The 12258-nt window shown below is 39.3% G+C and overlaps 1 protein-coding gene across 2 annotated transcripts; it reads left to right on the forward strand.

The window, feature by feature from the left end:
* Positions 1–1055: 1055 nt before the first annotated feature.
* On the forward strand, positions 1056–11482 carry LOC111876627 (bifunctional aspartate aminotransferase and glutamate/aspartate-prephenate aminotransferase). Of its 2 annotated transcripts, none has more exons than XM_052770604.1 (10): positions 1056–1245; positions 1662–1896; positions 2006–2099; positions 2190–2293; positions 2373–2621; positions 3345–3458; positions 3618–3701; positions 4359–4529; positions 4828–4941; positions 8359–11482. In XM_052770604.1, exons 1-10 carry the CDS (start codon positions 1097–1099, stop codon positions 8425–8427), a joined length of 1383 nt encoding a protein of 460 aa, XP_052626564.1. In that variant the 5' UTR covers positions 1056–1096; the 3' UTR covers positions 8428–11482. The 2 variants fall into 2 exon arrangements, with proteins under 2 accessions (XP_052626564.1, XP_023728940.1); XM_023873172.3 differs by lacking the exon at positions 8359–11482 and adding an exon at positions 5166–5512.
* Positions 11483–12258: the final 776 nt, after the last annotated feature.

Below are 12258 nucleotides of genomic sequence, written 5' to 3' on the forward strand. Positions count from 1 at the left end.
TTTGGACCACATAGAGGATTCATCCGCTTTCAAATGCCACATCCATTTGGCTAACAAAGAAATATTGGTAGCTTTAATGGACCCAAGCCCAATGTCTCCTACCTTCTTTGGTGCTATAATCTTATCCCATTTGACCTAATAAATACTTTTTTTTATTATACTTTCTACACCAAATGAATTTCCTCCTAATTTTTTTCAAGTGTGTCAAGCACGTCATTTGGGATTACAAATATAGACATAAAATATGTTGGGAGATTGCCCAACAATGCCTTTGCAAGTGTTACTCTACCACCAAAGCTCAATGCTTTCGCTTTCCACGTAGACAACTTGGATCGGCCTCCATGCATTCTTTTTATTCATATTCTCACCAACAGGGATACCCAAGTAAATGAAAGCGATGATGGTTCACATCCAAGAGGGGCAGACCAATTCGAGATTTCCATAAGGGGAGCACCCACACCAAACACTTTTGACTTTTTATTAAATATTTATTGATATTAACTATGTGAAATATAAAATTTATAATGATTATATAAAATTATACAAAAAATCAAAAAATTACTAAAAACACATCACTCGACAAACAAATACCTAATCATTGTATTATTATATATTTATGAAAAAATATATATAACTTTAACTTATTTATATTTATATTTTTTATAACATTAAATAACTATAAATAAATACTATTAGTTATCATGTGTGTTTAAATAACTAATTGGTTTATATAATATTAATATTAACTGATAATAAAAAAAATACATAATCTTACTCAAGAAAAAGAAGATTGAGAGTGAAATAGACGGGATACATGTGTAAAAAAAAATTCAAAAAATTACTAAAAACACATCACTCGACAAACAAATACCTAATCATTGTATTATTATAATTTATAAAAATATTATCCATAAACATATCCAAACTTTAGATGTAAAATAATCAAATTAAATAATAAATTGACGTGGAATACAATGGCAATGGCAGATTACTTATAAATAATTAATAATTTTTTTTTTCATATTCTTCAAAATTTGTGCATGCTTGATGCTTCATGTTCTGATTCAAAAATCAAACCACCTAAATTCAAATATACATGGCTGCTCAAATCTCTCCCATTTTTTCAACACGCACCACTAAATCCGTGAATGATGAGCTTCTCGTCCCCGGTTTCGATTCCCAGAGGATCACCAAATATACAACAATTTCCTTCTCTTCTCACCTCAACGCCAATCTGTCAATCAAGTAAGTTTCTTCCTATTACTACTCACTTGATACTGTTGTATTTTTGCTTCAATTGATATTTGTTTTGTGATTTCAGCAAGTTTAATCATCGGATACAGATTTTCGGTTGTAAGTAACAAAATCAGTTCACCACTGAACTGAATCATCAGTCTAAACTTTGAATTTATGCTTGTGATTTGGAATTTATGGCTCCAAAATCATAGTCGTAATCCCACCTTCCTGAAAGAGATGAGATCTTTGCTTGAAATAGGAACCTTAAGGGCATCATTTATCAATTTGATATCATGATTCACCAAAATAGCGTCTAAAATTCCCATATGATGTTAGATTTAGTATCATACTACTGCAACCTGTTTATGCTTCTTACGATTACACCACAATGTGTTCATTTCGGTTCTATTTGTATTCTGTAATAGATCTTTGGAGACTAGAAGACGGCGACGAAAACAAAACTACTCCAAATTAGTAACAGAATGCTACTCTGACCAAATGAAGCTTGATACCAGTCTGGGCCCTAGGGTCAATTCCGTAAATCCTTCAAAAACAGTGGCCCTAATTGACGAAACAGCTGCACTTCTAGAAGCCGGTGTTCCTGTCATTCGCTTAGCTACCGGAGAATCCGATTTTGACACCCCCGCTGTTATCGCTGAGGTAGCTGCTGATTTCATGATATAAATCTGTCGATTATTTCGTCAATTCAATCCACTCTTTTTCATTGCTATAGTTGTTAAAATCTGTATTTACGTTTCTTTGTAAATAGGCTGGAATAAATGCAATTCGTGAAGGTTACACAAGGTATACATCTAATGCAGGTACCCTTGAACTACGAACAGCAATATGCAAGAAATTGAAAGGTAAGATCAAATGTAATTTGAATCCTTTTGAGTTTTCAGATATAAATGTTAATGATTCCTTAAATATTTTTCTTTTATTTCTTGTTGTAGAGGAGAATCATATTTCTTACACACCTGATGAAATTGTGGTTAGTAATGGGGCAAAACAGAGTACACTACAAGCAGTTCTTGCTGTTTGTTCCCCAGGAGACGAGGTCTGAGTATAAATTTATGAATTATGATTTCTATAAATAGATTTTTGGGATTGTTTAACAATGTTTCTTGATTTTTCAGGTTATAATTCCAGCTCCATTTTGGGTAAGTTACCCTGAATTGGCAAGGTTGGCTGATGCAACACCTGTGATTATTCCTGCAAGCATCTCTGAAAATTTTCTGTTAGATCCGAAGCTTCTAGAATCTAAGCTTACTCAGAAGTCAAGACTGCTAATTCTTTGTTCTCCATGTAACCCAACAGGGGCAGTTTATCCTAGGAAGCTTCTAGAAGAAATTGCTCGAGTTGTTGCAAAGCATCCAAGACTTTTGGTAATCACTCTCTTGGCTTTGGCGTGTGTAGTTATTGGAATCTCATGGAATTGGAACTCAAGATTCCCTCTCGTGTTTGTTTTGGTGGATTGAATCAAATTCTTGTCGGAATCTTCAACTTCCATGTTTCATTTGTTTTCTTCTTTATCTTTTAATTATTAAAAGACCGAAATACCCTTAGGAAAGTCACAACAATGACCAAGATGGTATGTTCCATTAAAAAAATGACTTACCCTTTCAACAAAATAACCATTTATTTCGCAAAGGAACCGATGTGAATTTCGAAATTGCTTTCTCTCTACCACCACACACACACACAAAAAAAAAAAAAAAAAAAAAAAACTTCAAAGAAATTCGGGAAAAATATTATATGAATAATAATTCATATATTATAGTGGGGACCATCAAAAAAGCATTTTCACAGTTTGCAATAGGACCCATATGATTTGATCATTTTGTAAGGTGGACAATTTTTTAAATACACCATGTCATTTTGATCTTTATTGTGATTACCCCTAAATAAAAAGTTCAATTTATATACACTTACAATAAACAAAAATCTATAAGCATACATAAAAAATTGAAATTTATTTGCATTAACACGTGGACAAGGTTACGATTCTTTCAAAAATCCAATTCCTTGGACAGATTTAATTTGTTTGAAAAACAATGTTTAAGTAATGTAAACATGATCTGATTGATGTTGGTTTTGTTGATGTTCAGGTGGTTTCTGATGAAACTTATGAGCACATAATATTTTCGCCAGCTGTCCACACGAGCTTTGCATCTTTGCCTGGCATGTGGGAACGGACACTAACAGTCAATGGGTTCTCTAAGGTATAAATATGCTATTTATATTTGCATTCACAATTCCCTTTTCTATATAAATTAATGCACTGAAAAGCTGTATTTTTCTTTAGTCATTCATTGGACATTCTTTATTAATTAATGTCTAATGATATGTATAAGAGTAGTGTGCATATTTATTTGTTGTAGGCTTTTGCAATGACTGGATGGAGACTTGGATATATTGCTGGTCCTAAACATTTTGTTGCTGCCACTGGAAAAATTCAAAGTCAGGTACATACATCGTCTCGTTCTAATTAATTTTCTTATTGTGTGTGTGTGTATGTGTGTTTCACATGTGAAATTTTCCATTTCTCTTTCGGAAACATGATCAAGATTGTTTTCATGAAGTTCTTTTTTGGAACAAATGAGAGCAAATGACTATTTTACCCTTAGTGTTGTGTGATCAAAGACTGGTTCTTTTTTGAACTAAATGATAGTAAAAAACCATTTTACCCTTATGTTTGGAGGAAGTGTTGTATGAACAAAGGTTAATTTTTTACTGAATGTGAGTAAATGACCATTTTACCCTTATGTAGTTATGTCTAGAAGCGTAGTCCAAATAAAATTTGTTTCGTTTTGGAGTGAAGTATGAACAAAGAACGTTTCCTTTTTGGCAACCGGCTGAAGGAGGAGGAGGGTAAATGACCATTTTACCCTTCTGTCTAGAAGTGTTATATTGACTATGAATTTTCTTTTATGGACTGAAATATGAGTAAATGATTGTTAACCTTTTTTCTACAAGTGATGCTAAATATACTACCCCTTGTTGTTTTCATTATGTGTTGTTTGACATCTAGCCTTAATGGAATAGAATATACTACCCGATAAATGACTATTTTGCCCTTTCATATAACGAGTCAATTTAGTCCCTCTTCTTTGTTGACTCAGTCAACTTCAGGTGCGAGTAGCATATCTCAAAAAGCGGCTGTCGCTGCTTTAGGAATGGGATACGCAGGTGGAGAAGCTGTTTCACAAATGGTCAAAGCATTTCGTGAACGCCGAGATTTTTTGGTCAAAGCTTTCAGGGAATTAAATGGTGTCAAAATATCTGAACCTCAGGTAAACTTAATGCGCATGTGGTAAATAAACTTTTCTAATTTAATTTTAGTTGTAATAATCTTTTGAAAAAAGATTGATTGCATTTATTATCGGGAACTTTACACCACATAGGCTTACTAAACAATTAGGGACTAAAACAAAAAAATGACAATAGATGGTGGCTAAATAGTGAAATTAACCCTTTCATTTTCTTACCAATTTATGCATCAACTTATACAAATTATGTGTCATGTTTCAACCAGTTAGAATGACACGCATATAAAACACAACTTTGTAATATTCGTGGTTTGGTTTACAGGGTGCTTTCTACATCTTTCTTGATTTGAGCTATTACTATGGCATGGAGGTTGATGATTTTGGTTTGATTAAGGATTCAGAGTCACTATGTCGGTATTTGCTGCAAAAATGTCAGGTAATATTTTAGGCTTTAAATAATGCAAGAAATACCATCATACATACATACATTTATTGAAGCATTCTACTTCATTTCTTCCTATACAAATCAATTTTCAATGATATAATTGGATAAATGTCCTAATAAGAAAAATTGAAAGTATGAAAATGCAATTCTATAATTGTTTAGATGAATAAATTAATGAAAGTAGGTTGCTATTTGTTGCATTTAAATGAACCCAGGTTGTCCTTGTCCCGGGAGTTGCATTTGGGGATGACAATTGCATCCGGATCTCTTATGCAACATCTCTCTCCACCCTTCAAACCGCTGTTGACAGAATTAAGAAAGCTATCGTCACTCTTAAACCCCCACCCGCGATATCTCTTTAAATATTTCAAACCAAGTCGTAAAACTGTCATTTCACGTAGTGTAAGTGATATTGGGAAATGGGAATGTTTCTTTTTTCTTGTGATTACGGGCAGAAACTTATTTTTTAAGTTATTTATTACGACTTTTTACTTTCTTCTTTAACAATTAAATAATTATTCTTATCTATTGGAAATGTGTTATGAAGCCTTCCTCATCCAAACTGTCGCTTTTAAGAAGGATATTACTTGTGTTAACTTTGAACCCTATAAAAACAGTACAATATAGGTGGAAAATATTCATTTTTATTTTGTATATTTATCCTCAAATTATTTTCAATGATTTTTATCTATCCTTTTTAACTATGTTTTTCTTTATAAAAATATGCATTTTTATTTTCTATATTTAATGAAAAAAATCAAATAAATTAAAAATATTAAAGACTTAAAAGTTAATTAGGGTAATGGGATGACATTAAAATATTGTTGAGAGAAGGGGATAAAATGAACAGAAATTCAATATACAATAACCTTTTATTCTAGGGGAGAGTTAAAAAATAAGTTGTGCCAAGCTTTATAAAAAAGAGGTTATTACATTAGGCTAAATGAAGTGGGGATTTTTTGGCTGGAAAATATGTGCCGGCGCCAGACAGTAAGTGGGTTGAATGGTGAGATTGTGTAGGTTTATTGAAGTTATTGCACAACGGCCATAATTCAAAAAAAAAAATTTATTTCCTTCTACTCTCTTCCATTAATTCCCGTTTTCTCAAATTCAATCGAAATGGATTCCAAGAAGAAACTGTCGAATGGAAACCAAAAACTCAAATGTCAATGTCAATTCCCGAAACCCGCAAGTAATATCTAGCATAGCTAGGTTGATACACCGCGTTTTATACCATGTGGGGCGTGAAGTTTGGAGTTCGCTTCCATTAAACTACCTCTTATGGTACGACATGTGGGGAATTTGTTCTGTGGAAATCCCTATCAACGTTAGGTTTGCCTTGTAAATAAGCTTGAACCTGAGGTGCTCACTAAAATATTGTGAGTAGGTGTAACATCCCGAAATATCAAGAGTAGAGTTGAAGAGCTAAAAGAGTAAAGTGAAAAAAGGAACTCGGCGAGTCCATGGGTGGACTCGGCGAGTAGGGTCGCGATTTGGTCGCGTGTTAAGTGGCCGACTCGGCGAGTCCGAGGCTGGACTCGGCGAGTAGGCGCTGAGTGGAGAAAACCCTAATTCTCGGGGTTGAGCCCTATATAAAGAACATAACATCCATTCCCCCAGCCTCTTTACTCATCCTCAAGTCCAGAAACCCTAACCTTCGTGTGTGAGTGGATCTAGTTGCATTTGGAAGCTTGGAGAAGCAATTGTTGAGGAAATCTTGAGGGGTAGGAGGCTTGGAGCAAGGGGCTTTGCTTGGATTCGAGTTTCATTGCTGTTGGGGCGTTCTTTTGAGGTATTATCTCGTTCTTGGGATGTTACTCATATAGATTCTTCATTTTGGGGTTTATGGGAGCTCATCTTGGTATGTTTTGGAGTTTGGAGGTTAGATCTAAGGTTGCTACCTCAGATCTGGAATGGAGAAGGTCTAGAGTGCATTAAAGTCCCTGTGTTTGAGTGTTTAGTGAAGTCATCATGTCCCAAACCCTAGCCCTAAAGTGTAAAAGGCCTAGATCTCTATGGATTCACGTAAAGTTTGCCACTTTACGTGATGGATGGGTTGTAGGAGGCTAGATCTATGTTGTGGATCAATTGCATGGCCTGGAATGCTTTTGTATGGATTCAGACCGGTGGTACTCAGCGAGTCACATGGGTAGACTCGACGAGTTGCTTGAAGGCGAGTTGGAAGAACAACTCGGCGAGTTGGATGAAGATGGCCTGGAACTCGCCGAGTTGTAAAAACAACTCAGCGAGTAGGTTGAGGATAGCCTTAGACTCGGCGAGTCTTGTCGAAGAGTCCCAATATTTTCTGGTTGAGTCGAGAATCGGTGAGTCAAGGGATGACTCGGTGAGTTGTGTGCGAGTGGACTCGGAGTTGTTGGACTCGGCGAGTCTCGGGGTGACTCGGCGAGTTAGGTCGCGGATTGAAGGAAATTCTGAGCTTGGGGACTCGGCGAGTCATCGGGTTGACTCGGCGAGTAGGGTCAGTCAGGGGTTGACTTTGACCTTGTCCAAGGGTTGACCAGTTGTCTTCCTAGGGTATTTTGGTAATTAAGGGTATTTATTGAGTTGAGTGTTTTGGTGTCCAGTGGAGGAGTTCGTATCAGAGTTTGGAGCAGCGGGATCTTATCCTCTCAGACGGCAGTTTCGAGGTGAGTTATCCTCACTATATCAACAGCGTCTAAGGCACCAAGGCCGGCCCTTATCGGATTGAGATCCGGGTATTTGTTGCTATGTTATTGCTTTGATATGTTTGCATCCTGGTAGCTAGGATGGTATATGATAGAGACTTGGTTGAGATCGGTATCCTGAGAAGTAGGGTGATGCTATGCTAGTGACCGGTTAGGTCGGTATCCTGGTTAGGATGATGATATGTTATGTGATCTGTTGATCGGCTTGTTGACTGTGAATTGCTATATGATTGTATGTTTATGTACACATGGTTGTTTGGACTGGAGTTGGGTTGAGGCGAGTCCTGCTTTGTGTTGTAGGCCAAGATACCCATGGCGGACCGGTTGTTCCGAAGGCCCAGCGAGCGGTCCGGATAGGCTGCAAGCCCCAAGAGGGCGGACCAGACGTGCCGAGGCTCGGAGAGTGGACCAGGCCGACTGAAGGCCCGGTGCGGGCGGACCAGTCATACTGTAGACTCAGAGAGTGGACCAGGTGGATTGAAGGCCCGGTGCGGGCGGACCAATCACACTGCAGACTCGAGGTATATGGATAGACTTGGAGTGTGGACCAGGTGGACTGTTGGCCGGTGCGGCGGACCAGTCACACAGTAGACCCGAAGTGCATGGCTGTTCTGTGATCGGACATGTATGGCATGTTATGCGTCTATGGTATATGTGGTTGGTATTTTGGGGATATCTCACTAAGCTTTCGGGCTTACAGTTGTGGTTTTATGTTTTTCAGGTACGTCAGGAGACCGTGGCAAGGCGAAGGCGTGATCGTACCGCTCCTCATGATTTTGTAGTAATGTGATTATGGGAATACTCTAAATGATTTGTATTGAAAACCTTTTTGTAATAATTTAATGGAATCGGGTTGTTTTTGAAAAATTTAAATTGGTTGGATTTTTCGGTCGTTACAAGTTGGTATCAAAGCCTTGGTTTGAGTGAATTAGAGGAACACTCGTGTGACTCCAGTCTCAAATCGAGGAGAGTTTTCAAAAGAGAAATTAAAATGGTTTTCAAAACGAGTAAAGGAGGACGCGGAGGTACGATCAGCCGGAGCCAGTAAGTAACCCCAAAATACCAATGCATGATAATTGTTTTGAGCTTTGTTAGAACAGCATGCTGGTGCTAGGCTAGGGATCTTAAGGATTTCATGTTAATGCTGCCTGATTTGTGATGCCTGTAGCCTAGGGTTTCCTTGTGGGAGATTTCCAGTGTTCCTCTAGAGGTGAGGGTTGAGCGCTTGATTGTATGTTTTCTCTAGGGCATTGTGGTAGTACTTCATACAAATATGGGTAGGTATGGAAGGTAGTATGGGCCCGTACTACTGGAAGCACAAGACCCGTACGCGTATTAGGGAAACCATGACCCCTAGGGTTGGGTTGAGAGTTGGTTCCCGGGATAGTGGGACGTATCTGAGATTTTGTGGTGTTCTTTTCAGTATGGAGATTCCGATGCATGCTAGGAGTGGATCCGGGTCAGGATCGGGAGCAGGAGAGGGAGTACCGGACGGGTCAGTGTCGCCCGAGGTTATTGGTCAGATGAGCATGTGCGAGTTGGATGCGAGGATTCGTGAGATCCTACAGGATGAGGTTGCTACGTTGTTCCGGGCCGAGTTGCCGGAACTGTTTGGGTCGATCAAGACCGCCATGATCGAGTACTTTGATGAGCGCTATGCAGCTCTCACAGAGACGGCTGTCGCGGCGGCTATAGCGGCTATAGCAGCGGCAGGGGGAGGAGTTGGTCGGGGTTTTCAGTATCGGGACTTCGATAATATGAAGCCTCCCACCTTTGATGGAGTTCAGGACCCGATTGTTGTTATAAGATGATTATCGGACGTGGAGGGGTGTTTCTTCACGTGTTCATGCCCTGCTGATCAGAGGGTGAGGTGTGCTCTGCACCTGTTGAGGCTCGGGGCAAAGGATTGGTGGAGATTGACCACGGGGTCATATTCGGATGCGCAGAGGGTTGCGGTTTCGTGGGATTAGTTCAGAGAAATGTTCAGCACTCGTTATATTCCGCGAGTCGAGAGGGAAAGATTGGCTCAGAAGTTTCTTAAGCTGAAGCAGGGTTTGGAGTCGGTGACGGAGATCACCAGGATGTTCACTGAGAGGGCGATGTTTTGCCCTGAGTTCGCTTTGGAGCAGGCTCAGATGTCCCGATATCTGAGTATGCTCAAGAGAGATATCAGACAGTTTGTGTCTACGCAGAGGTGCGAGACCTTGTTGGAGTTGCAGGAGGCCGCCAGGCGGCGTGAGTTAGAGATTGAGTTGCAGTTGCGTGAGTTGAGGCAGGCTCAAGTGCAGTTGCAGCCGGCGCCGAAACGGTCGAAGACCGTTGATTCCAGGGTAGGAGAGCAGACTAGTCACACTTGTGGGAAGTGTGGGAGGGGTCACACCGGAGTTTGTAGGTCCAGTGGCGCATGCCGCAAGTGCGGAAAGGAGGGGCACTATGCGAGGGATTGTCGACAGTCAGCGCAGGCTCGGGATTTGAGGATTTGTTATCATTGTCATCAGGTTGGACACTTGAGAGTCAACTGTCCACAGATTGTGCAGGACCGGTGTAGGCTCCAGCACCGGTCACTTTGAGGATCACGGGTGGAGGTCAGGGTGGAGCGGAGCCCCCAAGGGCTCATGGTCGTGCTTTTCAGCTTACTACAGAGGAGGTCAGAGCAGTGTCGGATGCAACTGCGGGTATGTTTCTTTCTTGATGTCTTCATTATATGTGATTATTATGGAGTATTGTTATCTGCTAGTCTATTTGTGTGGCTTCGGTGTGGTATTCGTTGTTCTTTGTGGGATATGGTATGGTTGGGTTTAGTATTGCAAATTTCGTTGGTTATTTTTCTTGGGGGTATCTTAGTGGTAATCTGGCGTCCGATTTGAGGATTGGATAGTATTGTCTTCTAAGGAGTGGTTAGCTGCAGATTGAGTTTCTTTCGAGCTCGGGTTGATCAACGTTGATATGTGCTTTTGTGAAGGTTGCTCGTGCTTGCGGGACGCAATTCGCGTGTAAGTAATTGTGTTGTGTAAGGTTGTTTAGCGAGGTCGGTGATGGCGACCGGTGATTGATAGTCAGTGCTATAAGTGGGGGAGAATTGGGAATTCTCCGGAAGGTCGATGGACATGAGAGGTTGATTAGCTGCTTGGGTTTCAGCAGTGGTTCTGTCAGTCAAGAGTATAGGCTGGTATGAGTAAGTGGCAGGCATGCGGGGCGGGATACAGACCTAGGGCATTCGATTGTGGAGGGCCTGGGATCAGGCCGGGATTGTCACACCCCGAAAACCGAAGGCGGAAACATTTCCGGGGTTGACTCCACGTTGAGTATCAAATCTAATGCACATAGTAAGTAAAGTAAAACAACCATTACATTACATAATAAAGTTTTACAGTGGTTCCAAAAATAAGGTTTGTACAATTGTGATACATAGTATATATAGACAAAATGAAACGGATCTTCATGTACTCCGTCTTCTGATCAAAAGAAATCTTCGAATACCTGTTCTAACGCTGACCTGAGAACACAAGCGGTTTGAAAATCAGCATAAAGCTGGTGAGTTCATAAGCGGTTTTTGTTTGTGAACATGATTTGAGCTTCCTTTCTGTTTCTGAAATGTTATATGCACCAAGAAAATCCCATATTTTCTTAATAGTTGGTTATTGTTTCACAAATGTAAGGTATATTAAGTTTGTACACTGAAAATATGTTAATTCATGTGAAAATGTATAGTTGGTTATCTGACTGGTTAAACTGTTCTGTTTACTTATCATGTGTTACCAAGAAAGTCCCATACTTTCTTATTGTATGTTACAATTGTAAAAAAAATGTAATGTTATCCAGTTTGTTACTCTTTCTAGTTAGGTAAGTGATACCCAGAAAAACCCCATGCTTTCCTGCATGTTGGTTTCAAATGTAAACGATGTTAAAGATGTAAAAGATGTAATTGTGATTGGTTTCCATGTTCTCCCCAGGAGAGTCCCGTACTTTCCTGAATGTTGATTACAGTATGTGAAAGATGTGGAAGATGTGAAAGATGTAAAAGATGTATAAAGTGATTCATTATTACTATAAGTAAATCTCTGTTATCCTAATTGCGAGTTCCATAACCATACAATAGACTAAAACCTGTGGCAATAAGTCGTCCACATACTTATGACTTTCGTCACCCTTGAACCATTTCGGTTCGGCTGTAGCTAGCAGCCAGGTGTGGGGTAGTCAGCCCCGTATAGATCTATACACTCAAGTCACGCTCTCTAAATCCCAGAGATTCTGGTTACGGGTGTAGTCCTCCACTCGCGTATCTCTGTGGAGTGTTCGCCGAGGACGTGTCTCCAATCATACGGAATAACAAATTTACTAGTAATAATAGGATAGTCCTCCATTCGCGTATCTCGGTGGAATGTTACCGAGGACAAGACAATGTACGAATTATATTGTTCATGTGTTATAATGTCATGCTTTTAACTGATAAAATGTGGAAACCATTTGTGAAATATACAAAACATAACTGTTTATAAAATCCATTTCACAAATAAATGTTTAAGTGAGTTGTATGTTCTATTGGTTATCAATTACGTATATCAGTATTAAAAGCATATGGAATGTGAAACACACACATACGAAAATAAGTTTTTGAGTA

The sequence above is a fragment of the Lactuca sativa genome, chromosome 4, assembly GCF_002870075.4.
Source record: "Lactuca sativa cultivar Salinas chromosome 4, Lsat_Salinas_v11, whole genome shotgun sequence".
NCBI classification, from domain to species: domain Eukaryota; kingdom Viridiplantae; phylum Streptophyta; class Magnoliopsida; order Asterales; family Asteraceae; genus Lactuca; species Lactuca sativa.